Here is a 26,306-nt window from a genome sequence, read left to right as displayed (position 1 = left end):
CTGTACCATAGATTTGCCTCTGGTTTGGGGAGACACAAACAAAAAGATACACATGTTAGTGATTAGTGCTGGGTAAGGAGATGTAATGGGGCCTGGTCAGTGCTATTTAGTGATGTTCAGAGAAAACTCTAAGGAGGTGACATTTAAACAGGGATTTAAATAGCTCACGGGAATAGGCTGTGTACATATTGAGGGAAAAAGTATACCAGACAGAGATGACAGTAAGTGTAAAAACCCTGAGTCTGCTTAATATTTTTGGGAAATAGTCAGGGGCTGGAAAGGAGTTAGAGAAGATGTGAGTGGTCGGACATGATAAAGAACAGCATCAAGGGACAAGGTCATACCGGGCTATGTTTGGATGTCAGTTTGGATTTTATTGTGAGATGGTAAGCCATTACAGAGTTTTCAGAAAAGAAACAATATGCTCTAACTTAGTTTTCAGAATCACTGACTGGTATGTAGATAAAAGATTGGCGGGTGGTGGTGGTGTTAACAGTGGAAGTAGGGGAATCAGGAGGCCATTGCATATTGCAGTGCTCTAGGCAAGAGCAGTCGTAGTTTTGTAACAGGGTGATAGCTGTGAAGGTGGTGCAGAGTAGTTGGATACTGGCCACATTTTAAAGGCAGAGCCAGCCCTGGCCAGTTTGGCTTAGCAGTTAGAGCGTCGGCCTATGGACCAGAGAGTCCCGGGTTTGGTTCCCACTAAGGGCATGTGCCTCGGTTGCAGTTCAGTTTGTCCCTGGCCCCCGTTGGGGTCATGTGGGTGGTGGCAACTCGATGTGTCTCTCTCACATCGATGTTTCTCCCTCCCGCTCTATCTGAAGATGATGCAAAAAATGTCCTCAGGTGAGGATGAAAAAAAAAATTTAAAGACAGAGCCAGATAATTTGCCCATTGATTACATATAAAATGTGACAGAAAGACAGGGATCAGGAATGATTTCAAGGCATTTTGCCTGAGAAACTAGAAGGATGGAATTGTTAATTTCTGAAATAGGAAATGTAGTTGGGGAGTGAAGACCTTGAGTTTGATTTGAACTAGTAAATTACGAGTACTGCCCTGGCTGGTTTGGCTCAGCAGTTAGAGTATCGGCCTGCAGTCCTGAGAGACCCGGGTTCGGTTCCTGCTAAGGGCATGTATCTCGGTTGCAGTTTGTCCCCGGCCCTGGTTGGGTTGTGTGGGTGGCAGCCACTCGATGTGTCCCTTTCACGTCGATGTTTCTCTCTCTCTCTCCCTCCCAAGCTATCTGAACAAAAAAATGGAAAAAGATCCTCGGGTGAGAATTAAAAAAAAAACAAAAAACAACTTCTTAACCCTGGCTGGTTCGACTCAGTGGTTAGAGCTTTGGCCCGTGGACCAAAGAGTTGCAGGTTTGATTCCAGTCAAGGGCACGTACCTCGGTTGTGGTTTGTTGTTTTTGTCCCTGGCTCTGGTTAGGGTTGTGTGGAAGGCAATGTCTCTCTCACATCTGTGTTTCTCTCTTTCTCTCTCTCTCTCCCTTCCTCCCTCCCACTCTATCCGAAGATAAATGGAAAAACCTCTTTGGAGGAGGATTAAAAAAAATACTTCTTAGCCTTATAGTTATAGGCATTGGATAAAAAAGCCTAGAGGAGTAGTTCATGCTGGAGATATAAATTTGGGAACCATCAGATAAAGTTTTCTGGTAACAGTTTTAGCCGTGTGTGTGAGAGAGAGAGAGAGAGAGAATATAAGAGTGAAGAAATTATTAATATAGTAAAAAAATTATTTTAATGTAGTCAGTATTTTGTTTATCAAATGAGTTACATTTTTAAAGGATTTAATATAGATGTATATAAGTATGTACATTTATATTTTAGGTGCATAAATATGTAAGTTTTATTTTGATAGAGCAAGAACTGAAATAAAATATAAAAGAATCTTTTGGTGCTAAGGAGTGGACACCTTGTAATTGAGTACTGCATGTAACTATATTCCTGATTACTCGAGTTCAGAGTTACTTGTATAAATATCTGATTTTTTTGTGTGGTTTTTAAGGTAATGCTATGGGCTATGTACGAATGATAAGATCTGGTGGCCTTCATTGTAGCAGCAATGCCATTAGGTATGGATGAAAACATAATTTTTGCCTTGTTTATTCCATTTAAAATTTTAATGTCATTTAAATCTATTGTAAGATTATAGAGAAGGTTTTTGTTTCTTGTTGATGTATTTTTATATAAAATATAGGAGAAAACCATTAATTGTACTAGTGAAAGTATTTTTCTTTAAATTTAAGATAACAGCAGACTTTTGAAAAATCTTTATTTCTCTTAAAGTTATAGTTAGTTTATTTTATCAGTACAGTTTGTGAATGGTTCTAAAAATTATATGATTTTAAGGATTAAAGTTTGATTATTCAAATATAAAATTCAGTTTTGGAGTTAAAGTGGTAATATTAGTAATATACCTGAAATGCAAGGTTCTTTTCAGATATATAGTTGAAAGATTTAGAGTCCCACAGTACTACTTTTATATGTTTCAGTTGTTTCTATTTATCTTGCCTTAATAAATTTGTTCCCAAACGCTTATGTAGATTTGTACCCGATCTTGAAGATATTATAAATTTTGAAGAACTAGTAAAAGAAGAAGGTCTTGCAGAAGAAACAGTAAAAGCAGCAAGGTAATCTAATTTTAGAATAATCTATATTTGGAGATTAAAGTATATGTTTATATAAAACATAAGAGACTAGAGGGTAACATATAAACTTCTGTGTCACTGTTTTTATTATACAAGTTATAGTCTCAGTTTATGAAATATCATGTTTGTTTTTTTAAGGCTACAGTATTCTGAGATCTTTTGGAACATGTTGTTTAATATAGTAGCCACTAGCCACATGCCGCTGTTGAACACCTGAAGTGTAGCTAGTCCAAATTGAAATGTGCTAAAGTATATAATAAATGCCAAGTAGCTCATTAGTAGTAAAATTCATTTCACTTGTTTCTTTTTACTTCTTTTTTTTTGAGAGAGAGATAAGGGAGAGAGAAAGAAACATTGATCGGCTGTCTTCTGCATGCCCCCTAGTGGGGATCAAGCCCACAACCTGGGCATGTGCCCTGACCAGGGATCAAACTGGGACCTCTCAGTCCATGAGATGATGCTCAATCCACTGAGCCACACAGGCGGGGCTCTTTTTACTCTTTTTATATTTCTGTTTGCTAACACTGTTCTAGAATACCAGTCTTTCATTTTGTGTAACCTAGATCAGCACTGTCTAGTACAGTAGCCACGATTACATGTAGCTATTGAACACTTGAAGTAGAGCTAATGGGACTGGGGAACTGAATTTTAAATTTTATTTCATTTACATTTAAATAGCCAATGGCTGTCTTATTGGACTTTGCAGATCTATAGGCTTGAGTCAGTGATTTTGGGGATTGCAATTTAAAACTTGAGAGAGGAATGCAGAATTGAGAAATACTTTAGAAAACTAAGTTTTATTATTAATAATCATAACAGTTTATTGAGTCAGACATGAAAGGGCAAAGTGGAGACAATTTGAATCAGAAAGAATAATGATAGAAATTGATTATAATACATTGAAAAAAATAAGAAACCATGAGTCATAGTGATAATAAGAAAGGTTGGAGGAGTAGAGGGAAAGTTCCTTTTTACAGAAGAATGCTAACTAATAAATAAAAAAGGGATGATAAATTTAGGGGCAAAAAATCACTGTTTTGCAATCATTATAATACTTGAAATCAGACAAAAATTCATCAGTGAATTCTAAAATATTTTTGGAGTTCTGGCCGGTTTGGCTCAGCGGTTGGAGCGTCAGCCCAAGGACCAAAGAACTGCTGGTTAGAATCTGGTCAAGTGCACATACATTGGTTGTGATTCAGTCCCAGGCCTAGGTAATGGTTGTGCGGGAGGCAGCCTGTTGATGTGTCTCTCACATCGATGTTTCTCTTACCCCCATCCCCAAACTCTGTCTGAAGATAAATGGAAAAATATCTTCGGGTGAGGATTAAAAAAATAATAATAATAAAATATAAATGTATATATATTTCTATCCTCACCTGAGGACCTTTTTTTTTTTTTTGCATTTATCTTCAGATAGAACAGGAAGGACAGAGGGAGGAAGAGAGGGAAACATCGATGTGAGAGAGACATCTAGTGGCTGCCACCCACACGACCCCATCTGGGGCCAGGGACAAATTGCAAGGAAGGTACGTGCCCTTAGTGGGAACTGAACCCGGGTCTCTCTGGTCCACGGGCCCACGCTCTAACTGCTGAGCCAAACCGGCCAGGGCTATAATAAAATATTTTTGAAGATAGAGTCTTTCATCAAAAAGTTATCCCATAAATTGATTATTAACAGAGGAAAACTATCTTTATAGTGGAGAGAGTGCTATATTTCACATTAACCAAGTGATCAAACTTAGCATCACCAATAACAGGACATACTGACATTATGTGGCCTCTTGATGCAAATGTAATAGCAAGTACCTGTGTTGTATCCTTGCCAAAAATGTTGACTCGGAATTTATTATGAGGAAGCCGTTGGAGACATCCAGAATGTTGGGCATTCTACCAAACACCTGGCCTCGACTCTTTTTTTTTAAATCCTTGCCTGAGGATATTTTTCTGTTTCTCTTCAGATAGAATGTGAGGGGGGTCAGGGAGGGGGGGATCAATGTAAAAGAGATAAATCAATTTGGCTGCCTCCCTCATGACCCTGACTAGGGCTGGGGACCGAACTGCAACTGAGATATGTGCCCTTGACCAGAATTGAACCTGTGACCCTTCTTTGGTCTGTGAGCCGACGCTCTAACCGCTGAGCCAAACCAACCAGTGCCTGGCCTCAACTGTTAAAAAATGTCACATGTCACGCCCTGGCCGGTTTGGCTCAGTGGTCAGAGCGTTGGCCTGTGGTCCAGAGAGACACGGGTTCGGTTCCCACTAAGGGCACATACCTTGGTTGCAGTTTGTCCCCGGCCCTGGTCGGGTTGTGCAGGTGGCAGCCACTCGATGTGTTCCTTTCACGTCGATGTTTCTCTCTTTCTCTCTCTCTCTCTCCCTCCCACTCTATCTGAACAAAATATGGAAAAAATGTCCTTGGGTGAGGATTAAAAAAAAAAAAGTCACATGTCGTGAAAGACAAAAAAGGCAAGCAGACTATTCTAGATCAAGAAAATAAACCTCATGACCAGATGCAGTGGATGATCCTTAATCATATCCTAGAAAAATAAAAAATAGCCATAAAGGAATGACATTTGAGTGATAATTGGGGAAATTTGAACATGTACTATGTTAACATATTTTATTTTGGGGTGTAATAATGTATTATGGCTTTGTAGGAAATGTCTTGTTTCTTAATAGATTCATACCTAAGTATTTATGGACTAAGTGATGTGAGGCCTGCAACTTTTAAATGTTTCAGGAATAAAAGAAAACAAATATTGACAAAATGCTAAATGGTGAACTAGTTGAAAGGTATACATATGTTCATTATACTATGTTTTAACTTTTTGATAGGCTTAAAGTCATTTTAAATGAAAAAAGAAAATACACTGGAAAATACGTGTGTGCATTTTTATGAGATTAAGGTCTCAACACAGATTTTCTCTGAGATATCCTATTATATAGCTTACTTCTTTGCAAGATTAAAGGAGCCATGAACATTTAATAAACTATTTGAAATCCCATGCCCTAAAATGATTAAGAGTTTGTGGTTTGTATGTCAAAGAAGAAAATCAGACCATTTTACCTCTTTTTTTTTTTTTTTTATCCTCACCTGAGGATATTTTTTTTCGATATTTTTGTTCAGATAGAGTGGGAGGGAGAGAGAGAGAGAGAGAAACATCGACGTGAAAGCGACACATCGAGTGGTTGCCACCCACACGACCCAACCAGGGCCGGGGACAAACTGCAACCAAGGTACGTGCCCTTAGCGGGAACCGAACCCGGGTCTCTCCGGACCGCAGGCCGACGCTCTAACCGCTGAGCCAAACTGACCAGGGCCATTTTACCTCTTTTTAAACAATGTCATTCATTTCAAAGTTGATGACCTTTTAAAAATTATAGAAAGCAAGGGGCTGGGTGACTATGTATATAAATCTCCAAGGACAGGGTTTTGGTATTAGGGCACCACCAATGTCCAACTATAAAAGTATATGCTACCTGAGAGCAATGAGGGCAAAAAAAAAAAAAGAAAAGAAAAGTGAGATGAAATGTACATTCTAAGACTCAGATATCACATCAGGGCACTGGGTACAGTCTATTGCCACCATTCTTGCTCAGCTGAGATACAGAGGCATTATTATGATTTGTCTGAGTCTTGGCCTTCCCTCAGGGCTCAGCATGTGCACACTCCATGCCCTTTGTCTCTTTAGACCAGTGATTACATTTTGAAGCAGTTCAACGAGGGCAGAGAGTGGGATATTGTCCTTTAAGATCTCCAGATTTGTGCAAAGGAATGGATGACTAACATCAAGTGAAGGGAAGTTCAAGGATGGGTGGGGTTATAATAATGAATTGATGATCTGTGTGGAGAGTGAGCTCTTCCAGAATGACAAGGAGAACTGGAGCAGGTTTCAGAGTCCAAGATAAATTAATGTAGGGTGGTGGTTAAAAGGTTAGTAGATGCCTACTTGCAGGAGAAAGTGGTTAGGTAGTTGGGTGCAACTGGATTATGTGAGTCTCAAAGGAGAGATTTCTCCCTTCTAGTGGTGGGGGAATAATAATTTGAAAGTGGTAGTAGCTATACATGAGGGATGCAGGAGAAAAAGCAGGTGCTGTTTCTGAAGGTTGAATGAGATTCTAAGTTCTTTAAAAAGAGTAAGGTTTCAGTTGAGGTAAGGAGGTGTAGAGATGAAGCGTTAGTGAAAAGATTTAAGGTGAAGAGAAATCTATTTAAATGGAGTTCTACAGGACTACAGGGAAGAAGAAATACAAAACTCATAATATTATTTTAAGTGCCAAGCAAGATGTCCAACATATTCTATTTTAAGGACTAAGTTTAATTAAACAATACTGACCAGCTTCTGTCAGTAGAAAATGAATTCATTCTGAACTCCAAGAAAATTTACTTAGAAATGTCTTATAATGTTTTGTACTTTTGCATGCTCTCATTTTATCTGATGAGAAATGGATTTAAAAAGCTACACCTCCTAAGTGAAACAAGCCAAACAGAGAAAGACAAGTATCATATGATCTCACTTATTTGTGGAATATAATGAACATAACAGTCTGAGGAATGGAGTAGTCCCAGAGACGTGGAAGTGGGGTACAGACTGACAATCCCCAGAAGAGGGGGTGGTGGGGGAGAGAGAAACCACAGAACTTATGTGCATGAACAATGGACATGGACAACAAAGCTAGGGACAGGGCAGGGAGGGAGGGGGAGGGGGAATCAGTGGGGGAAAAAGGAGAAACATCTGTAACAAAATAAATAAATAATTTTTTTTTTTTTAATGAATTTTTTATTTATTTTTTTGTTACAGATATTTTACCTTTTTACCCCATTGGCCCCCCCCACCCCACCTCCGCCCCGTCTCCGGCTTAGTTGTCCATGTCCATTGGTCATGCATACATGCATATAAGTTCTGTGGTTTATCTCTTCCCACCCCCCCATCCCCTCTTCTGAGGGATGTCAGTCTGTGCCCTACTTCCATGTTTCTGGGTCTACTGTATTCCTCAGACTGTTATGTTCATTATATTCCGTATATAAGTGAGATCATGTGGTATTTGTCTTTTTCTGCTTGGCTTCTTTCACTTAGGATAATACTTTCCAGGTCCCTCCATGTCGTCTCAAAGGATAAGACATCTTTCTTTCTTACCGCTGCATATGTGTATATATACCATTGTGTATATGTACCACAGCTTTTTTATCCATTCGTCTACTGGTGGACACTTGGGCTGTTTCCAGAATAAATAAATTTTTTTAAAAAGCCACACCTTATTTTTTTTTTTTGAGAAAAGAACCAAGTAAATAATTTTTTTTGCATTTTAGGCATTTGGATTCAGTCCTCAGTGATCACACACGAAATTCTGCCGAAGGCACAGAGTATTTCAAAATGCTTGTAGATGTTTTTGCACCAGAATTTCGAAGGCCAAAGAATATACATCTCCGAAATTTCTATATCATTGTTCCCCCTCTGGTGAGTATTTTTAGAATCCAAAATTAATTGTTAAAAGTATTAATAAATAGCCTGGCCGGTGTGGCTCAGTGGTTGAGCATCGACTCATGCACCAAGAGGTTGCTGGTTCGATTCCCAGTCAGGGCACATGCCCAGGTTGTGCACCAAGAGGTTGCTGGTTCGATTCCTAGTCAGGGCACATGCCCAGGTTGTGGGCCCGATCCCCAGTGGGGGGCATGCAGGAGGCAGCCAATCTATGTTCCCTCTCATCGATGTTTCTATCACTCTCTCCCTCTTCCTCCTCTCTCTCTAAAATCAATAAGGGGAAAAAAATTTTTTAAAGTATTAATAAACAGCCCTGGCCAGTTTGGCTCAGCGGTTAGAGCGTCGGCCTGCGGTCCGGAGAGACCCGGGTTCGGTTCCCGCTAAGGGCACGTACTTCGGTTGCAGTTTGTCCCCGGCCCTGGTTGGTCATGCGGGTGGCAGCCACTCGATGTGTCCCTTCACGTCGATGTTTCTCTCTCTCTCTCCCTTCCTCTCTCTCCCTCCCACTCTATCTGAACAAAAAATGGAAAAATATCCTCGGGTGAGGATAAAAATAAATAAATAAATAAAGTATTAATAAATAGTCCTAGCTGGTTTTGCTCAGTAGTTAGAGCGTCAGCCCGTGGACCGAAGAGTCCCGGTTCGGTTCCTGCTAAAAGCATAGACTTTGTTGCAGTTTGTCCCCTGGCCCTGGTTGGGGTCGTGTGGGTGCAGCCACTCGATGTGTCTCTTTCACATCAATGTCTCTCTCTTTCTCTCTTCTTCCCTCTCTCCTGCTCTATCTGAAGATAAATGCAAAAAACGTCCTCGGGTGAGGATAAAAAGAATAAAGAAAAAAGTAATAAATAGATCTGTTTCTTTGCAGCAAAGAATGCACACAGACTGTATTACTATCTTTCTGGCTGTAGATAAATCTGAATGTGATTTCAGTGAATGTGGCCTAGAATTTTTACTTATTTGCTATGCAGAATGAGACTTATTTATAATTAAGAAAGATTCTTATATGTTAATAACTGCTAGAGAAACCTAGTGTGATTTTTTTTTTTATCTTCAACGCAAGGATATTTTTTTTACATTAATCTTCAGATAGAGCTGGAGGGAGGGAGGGAGGGAGGGAGGGAGGGAGGGAGGGAGGGAGGGAGAAAGAAATATTGATGTGAGAGAGACACATCGATTGATTGCCATCTGCACAACCCAACCGGGGCCCAGGACGAACTGCAACCGAGGTACATGCCCTTGGCTGGAATCAAACCAGGGACTCCTTGGTTCACAGGTGATGCTCTTAACGCTGAGCCAAACCGGCCAGGGCAAGCCTAGTGTGATTTAAATTACTTGCGTGTACACCATTACATATATATCATTTTGAGGCTGAATTATGCTACATAATCATTTTAAGTGATTAATGTAGACTACAGCATGAAGTTATTTCTAACACGTCTTAAAAGCATTGTGTTAGAGGACAACCCACTATTCAATTGTAAATGCATCTAGACTAAATTTTTAGTGTTTCTTCATTATCGTGTATAGTGTGTTCTGCTCTAATTCTAAAGTTTCCATACTAAATATTTCAAGCTACCCAAAATTGGATTATAGAAAAAATTGTTACAGTGGGGAAAACGGACTTAAGAGATTGGAGAAGTATATACTAGCAGAGTTATTTTTCCCTAAAGGTTTCTTTATATTCCTGCTTTTTATTTACTTAAAAAAAATTTTTTTTTTCTTTATTGATTTTAGAGACTGAGTAAGGGAGAGGGAGAGAGAGCTAGAAATATCGATGAGAGAGAACATTGACTGGCTGTCTCCTGCATGCCCCCCACTGGGGATCGGGCCCACAACCTGGGCATGTGTCCTGACGGGGAATGGAACTGGCGACCTCTTGTTGCATGGGTCGATGCTCACCCACTGAGCCACACTGGCTGGACATAAAGCTGCTTTTTAAATGGATAGGTCTGAAATCTAAATATCACTGAGTGGATGTAGCTTTTGATGAATCTAACTTTGATCAAGAGTAATAACTTTCATATTGCTGCCTGTATTACACATATCTTCTTGCATATTATAACCATTGAAAGTAGCTGATACTCTATTGACAGGTTTTTTCTTTTCTTCTTTCTTTTTTGTTTGTTAATCCTCACCCAGGGGTATTTTTCCATGGCTTTTTTTTTTTTTTTAAAGAGAGAGTAGAAGAGAAGGGGAGGGGGAGAGAGAGAGAGAAAGATCGATGTGAGAGAGACACATTGATTGCTTGCCTCCCACGTGATCCCACATGACCCCAAGTGGGGCCGGGGATCAACCTGCAACCCAGGTATGTGCCCTTGACCGGAATCGAACCCTCTTAGGTCCACGTGCCAACACTCTAACTACTGAGCCAAACCCGCATAGTGACAGCTTTTTTCTTAATGAATTTTCTTTTCTGTTTTTTATACGTTTATTGTTAATGCTCTCTCACAGTAATTTTGTCGTAATTGTGATATAGCAAAAATGTCCATATTCATCTGATAAGCATAATCTTTTCATCTTAAATTAGTGTCAAACTGGAGGTAAGCCTGTCTTAATTATACTTTTGATAACAGTGTAATTACCTAAGGGTGAGTTCACGCCATTATTTTTTAAATTTGAAGAGCAGTATACTCAAGCTGTAGTAAACAGCAGTAAACAGCAGTAGGGAGCCATTATGAGTTTGAGAAAGAGGAGGAGGGAGTTTTTCAGGCCAGCTGTCAGAATTCAGTTAGTGATGGAGAAAACAAGGTGGATTAAGAACACTACAAAGAAGTATAGGACACTTCCTGTACTTGAGTTTATGATCTAATTCCAGAAAAAAGGCAAATATAAATGAGATAGCTAAGGTTTCACAAGTATGTGATTAATTGCCAAGTAAGTTTTATAGTCAATAAAGGTGATACGTGATTATTTTGTATCCAGTTTAAGCTATTACAGTACTTATCACACTGTATCATGATTTTTAAACAGGTCTCTGCTACTTTATAGCTGTGCTACCATATGTAAACACAAGTGGCTACTTAAATTTAAATTAAAATTTTATAAAATAAATCTGGTTCCTCAGTTTTAACTAACTACATTTTAAGTGCTCATTGGTCCTATGTGGCTAGGGGCTTACTGTATTGGACAGTCAAGATATATAGAATGTCTGTCATTGCTGAGAGTGCTGCTGTGGAGTGTGAACTTTCCGATGGTATTAATTTTTTAATCGTAATTAACATAGTAAACATCAGTAAATCTTGTTGAATAAATGCTATGGTTAGAGAAGACATTGGAGGAGCTGAATTTTAGGGAAGTGCTTTTTTTAGGGTATTCATTTATCCAAACGATTATTAATCCTTTTTAACTAAGAATATGATAATAGCATTTTAGGATGAACTGGGTGGGCAGAAGTAAGGACTGCCATGCTTAGGAGTGCTTATGCTTTGAAGTAAGGCAGGCCTACTTTTCTTACCCCAACTTTCACTTAGAGTATGACAGGTTACTGAAGCGCTCCTACCTCATGTGCATGATATTTTATGATGACTATAAAGGCACTGCCCTTGGGGTAAGTAGTGATTGAGGGGGGAAGGGCTCCTTCCAAGTTTAAAGAACTTGGAAAAAAGAGCCACTATGAGAAATACTTGTTCAGATTGTGACCTTTCCAAGAGGCTCTTTTTATGAGGCAAATGTTTTAAATCAAAAGGGCAGGAACCTAAAAAAGATCCTATTCATAATTTTTGAAATCTCTGTTTTAGAAACTAAGTTCTGAAGATTTTTTAACAAAATTGTTTTTCTAATATGTTGTTATGTTTTTTTAGACCCTCAACTTTGTAGAACATTCCATTAGTTGCAAAGAGAAATTGAATAAAAAAAATAAAATTGGAGCTGCTTTTACTGATGATGGCTTTGCCATGGGTAAGCTTAATGGAGTTGTTTCCCCATTAGTTTTATGTTGTCTTTATGATGGATTTTTAGAGAGATTTGCTTGAGACTACTACTGTGTTCTCTTTGTAGATTTGTTTTTCACGAGCAGTGTTTACTATTTATGTTTTTTAGCTGGGTCATCTGATTGATACTTGTTTTTTGTAATTTGTAACTATCATTCATACTCCCCTGGTATTGCTAATCACTTAGTGTAGTTGGACCTAACAGTTAGGCTTTCTTTTACAGTTTTAGCATCTTGTATTTAGTTTTCCTGGTTTCCGGTAGCTTTCTTTGTTGTCTAGTTAGTAGTGGAACTTTTCCCTACCCTTATAGCCATATGGTACCTCCAGGTGATTTTCATAACCATATCATTTCTTTTTTCTTCTTGCTTGACATGCTTTTCATTTCTTTATACTTTCACATTTTTTAAAGGAGAAATTTAGCCACATTGTTAGACTTATTCATTTATGCTATCTAAATATAATTGAAAAGAGAATTATTCAAAATAATTAGCTTGATGTTAGCAGTAGTTACTGGTCAGGTAGAACACAACTTCTATACTCATTATATTTTGCTTTGGTTTTGCTAATGACTGCAGGTGTGGCTTACATTCTGAAGCTTTTGGATCAGTACCAGGAATTTGACTCGCTTCACTGGTTCCAGTCTGTTAGAGAGAAGTACCTGAAGGAGATAAGAGCAGTTGCTAAACAACAGAATGTGCAGTCAGCTAGTCAAGACGAAAAACTGCTGCAAACTATGAATCTTACCCAGAAGCGACTGGATGTCTATCTACAGGTCAGAGAAGAGTAATAGTTAAATCTGCTTTGACATTTTGATATCTGAAAAAAAATTTTTAAAATTAGAATATATTTTAAAATGAATGGCATTTGGAAGCCATTTGACTCAGATCTTAAAAATGGTTGGATTACTTAGTTCACTTTCTGTATTTATAATTTCCACTGGATTTTTTTAGAAATAATTAAAAAAGAAACATTAAATAAATTTTGGTATTTTGCTTATAAGTATTTTCAGCCTTTATTTCAAAATTTTTTTATTAGGAATTTGAATTGCTCTATTTCTCACTGAGCAGTGCAAGAATTTTCTTCCGAGCTGATAAGACTGCGGCTGAAGAAAACCAAGAAAAGAAAGAGAAGGAAGGTAAGTGAGTGGCTTAAATTTGGAAAGACAAATAAATTTTTCCTTAATAGTAGACACTAATCCCCCATTTTATCTGGTCAGACTTCCAGTTCCCTTTCCTTTGGAAAAATAAAATAGACTAGAAATGTTTTTAAAAAAAATAAAACCTACATAGGTCGTTTGTGAAACTGGAAAGAAAGTGACATAGTGTATGCATTTCACTCCAGGGTAACTTTCAGTTTCATTCATCTTCTCTAAATTTAAGTTAAATTAACAAGCTTAGTGTTTTTCTTTCACCCCTCACCCTATTTCAGATGAGAAGTAACAATTGCCCTGGCCGGTTTTGCTCAGTGGTTAGAGGGTGGGCCCATGGACCAATGAATCACCGGTTCGATTCTGCTTAAAGGCACATACCTTGGTTGCAGTTCATCCCTGGCCCTGGTCAGGTTGTGTGGGAGGCAGCCAGTTGATGTGGCTCTATCACGTTGAAGTTTCCCCCTCTCTCTCTCTTTCTCTCTCTCCCTCTCTCTCTCCCTCCCTCCTTCCCTCCCTCCCTCTCTCTGATGATAAATGGAAAAACTATCCTCAAGTGAGGAATTGAAAAAAAGAGAAGTAACAATTTAGAGGAGGAATACTGTAGTTAGAGCTGTTGATGACTAGATGTTGACTGACTGAGATGGGACAGGTGATTAAAAAGGTATAAAATAATAGAGGCCATTTAGTGACATAGCCTCCTGCTCTCCTCCATAGCCAGGCCTTGGAGAGTCAGAGTGTAATATACCCATACATCGATAGTCGTATCAACAAACTTATTATTCCGTCCATTTTATTCTGTGTAGGACAGTGGGAAAGTATATATTTTAATGTTTTTTTTTCCTTTTTATTGAATTTATTGGGATGATACTGGTTAACAAAATTATACAGGTTTCGTGTACAATTTCACAATACATCATCTGTACACTGTATTGTGTGTTCACTACCCCAAGTCAGGTCTCCTTCCATCACAGCTTATCCCCACTATACCTTCCTTCACCTCCCTTCCCCCCTCCCCCATGGCAATCACCACCTTGTTGTCCAAGTCCATGAGTTTTTTCTTCTTTTTTGCTTTGTCTGTCTGTCTGTCTATTATCTATCTATCTATCTATCTATCTATCTATCTATCTATCTATCTATCTATCTATCTAAATACATTTTTATTGATCTTTTAGAGCAGGGGTTCTCAACCTTCCTAATGCTGCGACTGTTTAATACAGTTCATGTTGTGGTGACCCCAAACCATAAAATTATTTTTGTTGCTACTTCGTAACTGTAATTTTGCTACTCTTATGTATTAGGCGACCCCTGTGAAAGGGTCATTGACCCCGAAAGTGGTCGCGACCCACAGGTTGAGAACCGCTGTTTTAGAGAGAGAGGAAGGGGGAGAGAGAGAGAGACATCAGTAGGCCGCCTCCTGCACGCCCCCAGCTGGGGATTGAGCCAGCACCCCTAGCATGTGCCCTGACCTCTTGGTGCATGGAATGACATTCAGTCCACTGAGCCAACTGGCAAGGCTTTATCTGTATATTTCAGTGTTTAAGAACATTGCTCAGTGTGTCATACTTAAGGCTCCCCACTCCTCCATGATACATTTCTCTCAGATTTAAATTTAGGAACATTTCCCTGAGGAATGGATGTTTCCTTTTTTCTGTCGTGGAAATTATGTAATTCTTTCCTCTTCACTTTGAAGCTCAAAACTAGGTACAGCAACTGAGTTGAAAGTTTTCATGTTTGTTTTTCCTTTTTACTTGTATTTCATTTCATAATTAAAACATAAAACTTAAATTTTGTCCAGCCGGTGTGGCTCAATGGTTGAGCATTGACCCATGCACCAAGGGGTCACCAGTTCGATTCCTGGTCAGGGCACATGCCCAGGTTGTGGGCCTGATCCCCACCCAGTGGGGGGCATGCAGGAAGCAGCCAGTTGATGTTCTCTCTCATTGATGTTTTTGTCTTTCTCCCTCTCACTTCCTCTCTCTGTAATCAATAAAGGGAAAGAAAACTTTTAAAAAATCTTAAATTTCATAAAATGTTTTTAATCTATGTGCAAATAAAAAAAATTTCTACATTGAATAGAGACAATTTAATAGACCACTTACATCAATTATCTTATTTCCATAAATTAAATATTACTTATTGGTAAGGGGCATATGCAGGCATTTTTGGAATCTAGACTGAGTAAATAATTGTGTGCTTGAAAAATCTTTTCAGGCTGTTACCTGGAATGTACTCAGTATTAAATACAAATATATATAATGTTTCGGTTCATTTTCAAGGCTAAGATAATGTTTAGCAAAGCCATTTGGAAGAGTTGTCAGTATAATCTAAATTACGAGGTAACTCAGTTATTGCGTAGGTTCTGCTCAGGCTTTTCTTGATGCCAGAACCTTGTCTCCAGTCCTTAATCTACTCTAAGGTCTAAAGCATTAATATGAAACAAACCTTTTGCTCTCACTGGAACACCTTGCTTTGGACTTAAGGAACTTTGGTTTTCTGTGGTTGATGAAGATCACTCATGTGCCTGGATTGTTCCTCTCTTATTAGGGCTCTGTTTTAGCTGAAGGTTGCTCACATGAAAAGTCATAGTTGCTGAGTGTGTGTGTGTGAGTGTGAGTGTGTGTGTGTGTTTAAATCTTCATCAACAGGCTGACTCCCATACGACCCTGACCAGGGTCAGGGACGAATCACAGCTGAGGTATGTGTCCTTGACTCTGGTCCATGGGCCAACACTCTAACCACTGAGCCGAACCAGCCAGGGCTAGATTTTTTTTTTTAATATTCTTTTTTTTTTCCTTTACTGGTTTGAGAAAGAGAGGAAGGGAGAGGGAGAGAGAGAGAGAGAAACATCGATGAGAGAGAACACTGATTGGCTGCCTCCTGCATGCCCCCCCTCACTGGGGATTGGGCCCACAACCTGGGCATGTGCCCTGACCAGGAATCGAACCGGCCACCTTTTGGTGCATGAGTATCAACCACTGAGCCACACCGGCCAGGCTGGATTTTTAAAAAAAATTAAGCAGTCTAGATATAATTTGTGATATTAGAGAAATATTTCTAAATGCAGCATTTTCTTAATTGCTTAATAGCAGTACAGCTCTTCTCAATTTTTATTTGTCTTAATTCATTTTTGAAAAATGAACATAAATGTGTCCATTGTTATTTTCACTTATACTTCCAGAAGAGACTAAAACAAGCAATGGAGACCTGTCCGACAGCACTGCGTCTGCAGATCGTGTTGTCAAATGAAACTGATGGGATGCGGTGCCCTTGTGAAATCATCAGAATGTATCATTACTGTTGCCAGTGACATGGATGTTAGTAAGCTAATTAAGTGTTTCCTGGGCCACGTCTCTGGGAAGTAGTAGCTGCTGGAGTTCTGTAAGGCAGTGCTCTAAAGAGAAGCCCACTCTTCTTCCAAAGGCTTTACTTTTCAGAGGTTGAGAATGAGAGTTTAAAGTTGGATTTTTGCCTGGACTTTTGGTGAGAAGATGTGCCTAGGAAGTGAAGTTATAAAGGGCCAATCCAGATTCCTAAACTGCCACCTCAGATCTCTTGTAATCTACATGAATGTTTAAAATTTGTATTTGCATAGGTCTTTGATCCATATTTGTCCAGTCATTGGAAATTCATTGATATACTATGTACAGCCAGTAAATACATGTTTAAACAAATGGAATTGAGCCTGAAATTCATGAAGCATACATATCAATATTCTTGTAAAAGGGCACTGTATGAAGATGGGTTTGATACTAGAGATGAGGCACAGTTTACCCTTTATACTGTACCCTTTATATACAGTATAAACTGATTCATTGTTAATTTCATTGGACTCACAAGAGCTGCTGATATCTTTGGTGAGACATTTTGTAACTGGTTTACATTGCTTTGAGAACATTTAACCTCCAACAACTGCTTTAAATTTAAGATTTACTTCATACACAAGATGAAAGAAAATTCAGATAAAGCCATAGAGTCCTGCTTGAAGCTTCACTTTGGGTTGAAGGCACTATGTATGATATTTGAAAAAATTGAATGAATTCTTATTTTACATCCAAACTCAGGTTTCTTCTTCATTAGGTTGAATTGAAATCTTGGTGATGGTTTGGGCAGACTTTTTCTTTAAACCAAGTATAATCTAAGACATCAGATTAAGCACTGTGCAGGCTTTTAAAAAATTACCACTGTGATTAGTAAAGTTCTAATAAATAACAGCTTTTAAAAAGTATAGAAAGATTTTGAGTAAATTTAGCTCCCAGCAAGCTACTAGATTTATTTTTGTATAGCTTTATGTTGGTTAATAAATGGTTAATCGTGGTCTATAGTCTTTAAATATAAAACAGTGATATCTTTACAATGAAAACAAGGAAGTTTAAAACTTGACATGTAATACTAACATAATTCTGGGAAATATTTGATTTTCCATTGCACTTGCCTATTAAGCATTTACTCGGGGGTAAACCCTGCAAGTAATTCTAACATTGATGTTTGATTTCCAGCCTTTGGAACAGGTGCACAGTGCCCTGTCTGTAGTCATTGGTTACAGTCAGGGTCATTTTCCCAGCCCAAGATAAACACTTTCACTGTTAAAAGTCAGAAGAAACGGAATAGGTAGGAAATGTGTTTTTTTAATTACGTGAACATGGCTTACTGAATTATGGACAATGAATGGATTAAAGGCATTTAATATTTGTAATTCATTCTAACTGTAGAAATGGCCCTAAAGCATGCTGCATAATTAATAATTTATATTTTCATTATTGTAAATGTTTATATTAATGGTCTGACATTGGATTCTATCAAATTTGTCACCATTTCATAGCGAAGTATTGCTTTTCTGTTTTTCTTCTAACTTCCCTAAAATCATCTCCTTTAAAAGGGATAGAAAATGTAATTAGAAGAATCAGATGTCTGTGTTCATTATCCCCACAGGTCAATTATTTTATCGCTACTAAGAGAGTTCACATGCAGACTGTATGGATACCTGCAATTGAGAAGAAAGTGACGTAATAGGTTATTATATTTTGCCTTTAGTTCAAAATAATGTCACTACAGTCTGGATAAATTATAGTAAGTTCACGTATTTGAAATAAAATCTCTGAAAAGATTAAGTATATTTAAATGTTATTAAAGTGCTGAGGTAATGGGGCTTGAATGTTTCACATCTAAGTTAATATACACATTTGGAAGATGGTTTTCCTTGCTAACATATCAATGTTATTTTCACTTTTTTCAGACATACTGTAATTTAAAACTAGTGTGAGCATTTGTTGTAAATTCACAAAAAAACTTAACGTTCAAATTCTCAGGAATTAAATCCTAACCATAACACTGTCAGTTCCAATTAAATTTTGTATAAGATGGTAAGTTTGTTACTTGAGTGGGGCCTCCCGCTCTCTCAGTTCTAATAGTATACAATATGTATAATAAAACATTAATAAATACAGTTGTAAAAGTTTACTTCCCCTGGATGTTTATGTTCAGAATTAAGTATCTTAAAACAATATTTAAACACTAACCTTTTTAGTGTTCCCTGTAATCAATTATATGGACTACATCTTTAAACAATACTTGCATCCATATAGGCAAGGAATTTCAAGTATAAGATTGTTTTTGGTTCCTCTCCGTGCATCCCAAATGAAGAACTTTTTTTCTTTTCTTTGTACCTTTTTGATCTTTCTATTGCTTGATATTTTCATATAAAAAGAACCTACAGGCCTGGCCAGTGGGTCAGTGGTTGAGCATCGACCCATGCACCAAGAGGTCATCGGTTCGATTCCCAGTCAGGGCACATGCCCAGGTTGTGGGCCCGATCCCCAGTGCGGGGCATGCAGGAGGCGGCCAGTCGATGTTCTTTCTCTCTCATAAATGTTTCTATCTCTCCCTCTCCCTTCCTCTCTCTCTAAAATCAATAAAGAAAAAGTTAAAAAAGCACACACAAAAGAACCTTTAGGATTGTTTAATTTAAAATCCTAATCCTGGGAAGGGATAATTAGTTTGCAGTGTTTAACGTTAGAAATAACTGAGATGCCATTTGTAAACATGAGTCAAACTAAAACAATAATAAATGAGCGCCTTTTATCCTCACTGAGGACATGTTTTTATTGAATTTTAGAAAGAGAGACGGAGAAACATCAATGTGAGAGAGACATCAAACGGTTGCCTCCTGTATGTGCCCCAACTGGGAATTGAACCTGAAACCTTTGGTGAATGTGATGATGTTCCAACCAAGTCACCTGGCCAGGGCAGTGAGTGCCTTTTAAATATTACACTGGAGACGAGAGACACACGCCTTTATTTATTTATTTTTTATCCTCACCCAAGGACATTTTTCCATTTTTTGTTCAGATAGAGTGGGGAGGGAGAAAGAGAGAAACATGGACGTGAAAGGGACGCATCGAGTGGCTGCCACCTGCACGACCCAAACAGGGCCGGGGACAAACTGCAACTGAGGTACATGCCCTTAGTGGGAACTGAACCCGGGTCTCTCTGGTCCGCAGGCCAACGCTCTACTGCTGAGCCAAACCGGCCAAGGCAAGACACACACTTTTAAATAACAGCACAAACTATCTTTGGTGAAGTCTGATGCTCCTTTTCTGAGGTAGTACATTTTTAAGACTGTTGGAAAGATAATACCATCACATACATCATCATGTTTCTCTTTTACATTGGGTTGGCTAAGTGTTAAAAGGTAGACTTGAACCAATTTTAATAATTATAGTTCTTCCAGTTAAAGTTGCAGAAGTTTCAGAGATGGTATTCTTTTTCTTAGGGAAGTTTAAATGCTACAATTAAACACACACACAAAAACACGTTTTTAGATGTTAGGAACAGTTTTAACAAGTGGTCAAAGATTTCAGTTTTTAAAAAGTCCAGAATAAGTTGAAATCTAGAGATTAAGTGAAGTTACATGACTGTTCAGTGAACTGAGATGGTGATGGCAAAGTTAGTTTAGCTTATACAAAAAGTGCTTATATATAGTATAAAAGTCTATATGGGCAAGTTTATAGATATTTTCTATTTTAATATTTGGCTCTTTACCACCTCATTTACTTGATAGTTCCAGTTGTTCCCATTAGTGGAGACATACGCAGGAAAGTAAATAAAATTCATTTCCCAGTCAGTATAGATCTGCTGTCCTAATTCTGGGGTCATCTTCAAGGACTACGCTCTATAACACATATATATGTATGTAGTGAAACATTCTGTAGCAGTGCTCTCGTCATTCAAGTGAGGGGAAAAGTTAGTATTTTACACCCGGATGCACCTATCTATATCACATTTTAAAATTTCAATTTATGTAAACAAACAGAAACCAGAAACAGCTCACCCATTACTACCCCACCCCCTGGAACCAATCTTCATCTGCGAGCTTTTTTTTTTTTATTTTTTTTATTTTTTTAGATTCTACATCTAAGAGATTATAAGGTATTTGTCTTTCTGATTTCCCTCAAGGACTGTTCATGTGGTTGGAAATGGCAAGACTTCATTTTCTTTATTTTAATGGCTAAAGAATATTCCATTGTATAGGCATGTCAGTTTCTGTCTCTGTTCATCCATTGATGGACACTTAGGTTGTTTCCATATCTTGGCTGCTGTAAATAGTGCTTTTGTGAACATGGGGGGAGTACAGATACTTTTTTCAAGTTAGTGTTTTTTTGTTTTTCAGACAAAAACCCAAAAGTGGAATTGCTGGACTTTGTTCTATTTTTAATTTTTGAGGCACCTCTATACTGTTTTTCCATAGTGGCTACACCAGTTTACATTCTCTCCAGTAGTGCACTTGTCTTCACATTCTCATCAACACTTATTTTTGTCTTTTGGAGGACAGCTAATAGCTGTGAAATGTGGTTTTGATTTGCATTTCCTTGATAACTAATGATGTAGAGCATCTTTTTACATACCTTTTGGCCCATTTCTTAATCAGACTTTTGCTGTGGAGTTGTATGAGTTCTTTATATGTTTTGGGTATTAGTCCCTTAACAGATAATACGATTTGCAAATACTTTCTCCCATTCAGTAGGTTGCCTTCTCATTTTGTTGGTTTCCTTTGCTATGCAGAAGCTTTTTAGTTTGATGTAGTCCCTTTTGTTTATTTTTGCTTTTGTTAGATTTTTAAGAAGTCAGCACTTAACCTATGTCAAGGAGCTTACCTTATGTTTTCTAGGAGTTTTATGGTTTTGGGTCGTACATTAAATCTTTAATCCATTTTGAGTTAGTTTTTATGTTTGGTTTAAGATAGTGGTCCAGTTTTCCCAAGACCATTTATTGAAGAAACTGGCTTTTCCCAACTGTATATACTGGATAGTAATTTTTTATGGGCCATGCTTGCTAATATGCTCAGTTAATTTTGTGTTTTCATTCTCTTTGGTGTTTTTGTGATTAGTTTTAATGTACTGAATTTGAGTCTTTGTTTTTCTGACGATTTGCATGCTTTGTGGCTTAGTTACGCCACACATTCTTTACAAAAATTTTTTTAAACATTGTTCGTTTCCAACAATATTGTTCATGACTTGAGATTCTTCCCCTCCCACCCTGAACAGTTCTAAGCAAGAAAAAGAAATTCAGGGAACTGTGGCTCTTGTAGCCTGTCAGAGAACTTCTGATCTAATCAGGATACAGATTTGTACAGCATTAGTGCAATCTCATACTGACTTGGACCAGCTCACTGTCTCTGTAATGTACACATTATAGGAGTGGATTCCTCAGGTGGACCCTCTGTAACATTAACTTAATTTGGGGTTGTAGAAATTGTCTCATTAATCCACCATTTAAAAAGCAACACCTTTTAAAAACTTGGCATTGAGCCCTGGCCGGTTTGGCTCAGCGGTTGGAGTATTGGCCTGCAGTCCAGAGAGACCCGGGTTCAGTTCCCGTTAAGGGCATGTACCTCGGTTGCAGTTTGTCCCCGGCCCTGGATGGGTCATGCAGGTGGCAACCACTTGATGTGTCCCTTTCACATCGATGTTTCTCTTTCTTCCTCTCTCTCCCTCCCACTCTATCTGAACAAGAAATGGAAAAATGTCCTCAGGTGAGGATAAAAAAGAATAAAATAAAAATAAAAACTGGCACTGAGGTCTCATTATTCTATTCATGGTAAGTAGAGGTATTTTTGACAGTCCTCCCTCTGCGGTGATTCACTCTGCCCTGGTTTTCTGCAAGTTAACTGTTAAAGCTGTAGAACTGACTAGTTTTCCTCCAGGGATGTTCTAGAAAATAACCACAATAAGCAAAAAAACAGAATGATAGACTTTATTTGCTGGCATTTACTGCTAGGTTAATTTATTACAAAGACAATGACATTCTGTTGAACTTAGTTATAATTAAACACATTGTACCAATTCAAGACCATTACACTTATTTCATGGGTAGGAGAAGGTGGAGTGGCCTGGGATGCCGGAGTGGAAACAGGAACTTCATACCAAGCCCCACCACCAGCTGTTCAAGTGGGTTTTAAAAGTAACTGGTCCCTTCCTTGAGGAGAGGCTGGCTCAGAAGAAACAGGACCTGTCTATGGTGACCCACCACTAGCGGCAATAATATCTAAAGGGTCGTAAACTTCTGAATGCTGGTTCATTAAGGATCCACTGCAAAACTGAGCATCTTTTGTGGTGCTCATCTGCTAGTCTTTATTTCATGATGCGTAGAACAGTGATCAAAACTAGACTTCATTTCTGCTAATGCTCGGGCCTCAGAGCAGGGCTCATTACCTAACTGCACAAATTAATGCTTATTAGATCCAATTATGATACAAGCTTGATTATAAATACACAATTTCAGAATGACAGGCACTTAAAGCTTATTAAGTAAAATACAAAAATAGATTATATTAATAGGAAATATTTAGTGTTTATCAAATTATAAATCTAGGCTTTTGCCATTTTTTAAAAAGGATACTGGAAACTCGAGAGATGACATTCAAATAAAGTGAACAATTCATTTTCTCATAATTTTCATTCTGAGCGCTGAACAATAACAATCTAAGAAAAGGACTTACCACAAAGCACCTAAAATAACATTTGTAGATGGGTAGGAATGTTGTCAATCATTTCTTACTGTTTCCCTCCCAAGTCTTAGTACCAAGGCATCGAGAGTCCATTCCCCAAGCGACTGTCAGCATCCTAAAACCAGGTCGTGTGCCTGTGTATCAGAGAAGTTGGAAACCCTTAAGGAGGTAGCTCTCCTTCCTGGGTGCTCTTCCCCCAGAGGCGCAAGAGTTACGCTTCAGATTCTGCGCCTCTGTTTTCACTTGGACTTCCGTCACTGTCATCTGGTTGATCGTTTAACAGTACATATTTCCCATCAGTGGTTAGTGGTATGGACAGCATTAACTGAGCCAATGCTTCTGGATCCTGAAGTTATGGGAGTTTAAGAAGGAAAAAAGAAAACACTTAAAATGCACTTAACACCCCTTTGGCTTGGCTTTCATTATGTTCTGTAATCTAGTCTCATTCCTTCTTTCTTTGTGTGTGTGTGCGCGCGTGCCTTCAGGTGGGTCTTCTTCTCTGAAAAAACTCAACTGCACTACTACTAGAATCTAGGCCTTGATTTTCATCTTAGCCCAAAATATCACTACATAATCATCTTCCCAGAAAGAATCCGAAGAGGGACTTCCCTGACTACATACCTTTGTCTTTTATGTCTTTAAACGCCTGTCTTTTGTCTCTTTTAATTTATACTAAGAGTTGCAAACTAAGGCATTTGGCTCACTTGTTCTTATAAACATTCTTTGGAATATAGCTATGTCCATTCATTCCCATACTACCCATGGCTGCTGTGTTCCAACAGCAGAGCTGAGTCACTGAGGCAGTGGTAAGCCCAAAAGGGGACTGTCTGGCCCTTTACAGGAAAGGTCTGCCAACCTCTGATCTAGACCGTACCATCCTAACTTACAGCGCCTGTCACTGCCTGCATGTTGGTCTTGGTCCTTGGCCCTCCTGCCCTCTGCCTAGACTAGACTGGAACCACAGTAATATGGTACTCACTAGCTACATGTTAATATTTAAATATAAATTTAAATTAAAAAATACAGTTCCTCAGTCACTCTAGCCCCATTCAATCTGCATATTTTCGATTACTGCAGAAAGTAATGGAAGCCCCCCGGGGTAGGAACTGTATCTGTCTTGCTCACTGCGATAACTCCAGGGTTTTTCTTGTTACAAACTTGACTTTCAAAAACTTGGTGGGTGCATGAAAGATAGGGAGGTCTGAATCTTCATTTCTAGTAAGTTTCTGGGTGGGGTGTGGCTGCTGCTGGGCCTGTGACCACTGAGGGACAAGGCCTAAGAGGACATAGTAGATGCTTAAGTTTGTGCCATCCTAATTTGAAAGACAGGAAGTCTAGGCGACAGCAGCAAGCAACAACAACAACAACAACAAAGATCAAGAGCTACAGCAGTGACATTTTTAAGAACTCTACATGTGTTACCAGTGACTGAGGAAGTAGCTGATCAAAAATGTGGTTGGAATGCTTAAAAAGGAAATCCCAAACTTGGCCACACTGCCTAGCGGGCATTGTTTGTCGTTTGGAGAGAAATCCTAATGTGTGTAGGTATCTTTTCAGTAGCTGCTACACCAGCACTAGAGCGGACCTTACCTTTTGAACCTCAATGATTTCTTTTCCCAAATTAATAGCATAACATATCTGCAAAAGACAAGAAACGTGGTGTTTGGCAAAGGTAGAAAAGAATGAATTTTAGAAAAACAATGTGATTATGGAAGTACAACGAGGTCACTGTTTGCTCATGTTAACATGGGGACCGAGGACCTGGCTGTAGGAGGCTCACCACACGGGCTCTGGACACGAGCATCCAGCTGTCCCTGCTGCCTGTCTGCGTACAAAAACGTATCCAGGTTCAAGTGAAACTGGTTACTCCAGTGTTTGCCATTCTTAATAGGATGCTTGTTCCCTTTCTCTCTTGACCATATTTAGCCACTGCATGTTCATAGACACAGTGGCAAACAGATACTGAAAGGATTAATTTTGATTAAGTAGTGAATGCAATCACAAAGTTTTTCATACTAAACGAGGACAGTTCAGATGTACTTTCTTGATGTCTGCTTCCTTGGTTTGTTCTCAGAGACTAGATTTCCTCCATTGTAACTTTGGCTTTGAGGGGAACTGCTTGTAACATTTACTGACAGCTCTACTAAACAGTTATATCTCACGGTTAAAGTTCTTCATTCAGTCTGTTCTGGTTAGTAAGTATTTTCCGCAGGGAGTTGTATTGCCCGGCGGTTCGGTTTCAGTGGGGCTTTCCTAGAAGTACTGTTACCTAAACTCCTCAATGGGGATTTGCAGAACAGTCAACTAACTATCCAGGCAGTGGTGCAAAAACCCTTTAAGCATCTTTGTACAGATATATTACAGAGCCTTTTTTTTCTTTTTATCCTCACCCGAGGATTTTTTTTCTTTGATATTTTGTTCAGATAGAGTGGGAGGAGGAGAGAGGAAGAGAGAGAGAAACATCAACGTGAAAGGGACACACTGAGTGGTTGCCACCCACACGCCCCAACCAGGGCTGGGACAAACTGCAACCGAGGTACATGCCCTTAGTGGGAACCGAACCTGGGACTCTGGACCGCAGGCCGACACTCTAACCGCTGAGACAAACCGGCCAGGGCTATTACAGAATCTTAAAATGAAAAAATTAGCCCAAATGTCCGTCAGTAGATGAGTGGATAAAATAGCAGTGGTACATATACACAATGGAGCACTATGCAGCTGTAAGAAAGAAAGATCTCTTATGTTTGAGACGACATGGAGGGACCTGGAAAGTATCATCCTAAGTGAAACAAACCAAATAGAGAAAGACAAATATCATATGATCTCACTTATTTGTGGAATATAATGAACATAACAGTCTGAGGAATGGGGTAGTCCCATAGATGTGGAGGTGGGGTACAGACTGACAATCCCCAGAAGAGGGGGTGGTGGGGGAGAGAGAAACCACAGAACTTATGTGCATGAACAGTGGACATGGACAACAAAGCTGGGGACAGGGCAGGGAGGGAGGGAGAGGGGAGAATCAGTGGGGGGAAAAAGGAGAAACATCTGTAACAAAAATAAATAAATAAATAATAAT

The 26,306-nt window shown here is 38.8% G+C and overlaps 2 protein-coding genes across 8 annotated transcripts in view; one reads left to right on the top strand and one right to left on the bottom strand.

The window, feature by feature from the left end:
* WASHC4 (WASH complex subunit 4) overlaps positions 1–18,681 on the top strand; it is a 65,004-nt gene extending 46,323 nt beyond the window's left edge. For 3 of the 6 annotated variants that reach the window (XM_036251043.1, XM_036251044.1, XM_036251046.1), the window contains 7 exons: positions 2,017–2,083; positions 2,555–2,641; positions 7,974–8,121; positions 11,946–12,042; positions 12,650–12,846; positions 13,110–13,209; positions 16,403–18,582. In XM_036251043.1, coding sequence (XP_036106936.1) covers positions 2,017–2,083; positions 2,555–2,641; positions 7,974–8,121; positions 11,946–12,042; positions 12,650–12,846; positions 13,110–13,209; positions 16,403–16,470 — 764 coding nt within the window. In that variant the 3' untranslated portion in view covers positions 16,471–18,582. Of the gene's footprint in view, positions 1–2,016; positions 2,084–2,554; positions 2,642–7,973; positions 8,122–11,945; positions 12,043–12,649; positions 12,847–13,109; positions 13,210–16,402 lie in introns of all 6 variants that reach the window. The other 3 variants (XM_036251042.1, XM_036251045.1, XR_004958284.1) reach the window with 2 other exon arrangements.
* A 3,805-nt stretch (positions 18,682–22,486) lies between these two features.
* The window catches only part of APPL2 (adaptor protein, phosphotyrosine interacting with PH domain and leucine zipper 2), a 45,397-nt gene continuing 41,577 nt past the window's right edge, over positions 22,487–26,306 (bottom strand). The window contains exons 20-21 of one of the 2 annotated variants that reach the window (XM_036252515.1): positions 24,818–24,865; positions 22,487–23,573 (exon numbers count right to left, since the gene is read on the bottom strand). In XM_036252515.1, coding sequence (XP_036108408.1) covers positions 23,439–23,573; positions 24,818–24,865 — 183 coding nt within the window. In that variant the 3' untranslated portion in view covers positions 22,487–23,438. The remainder of the gene's footprint in view (positions 23,574–24,817; positions 24,866–26,306) is intronic. The other variant, XM_036252516.1, reaches the window with a different exon arrangement.

This window comes from Molossus molossus, unplaced genomic scaffold, assembly GCF_014108415.1.
Source record: "Molossus molossus isolate mMolMol1 unplaced genomic scaffold, mMolMol1.p scaffold_m16_p_10, whole genome shotgun sequence".
Lineage (NCBI taxonomy): Eukaryota > Metazoa > Chordata > Mammalia > Chiroptera > Molossidae > Molossus > Molossus molossus.
The sequence above is the reverse complement of the archived record's forward strand: the minus strand, read 5'-3'. Positions and strand labels throughout refer to the sequence as shown.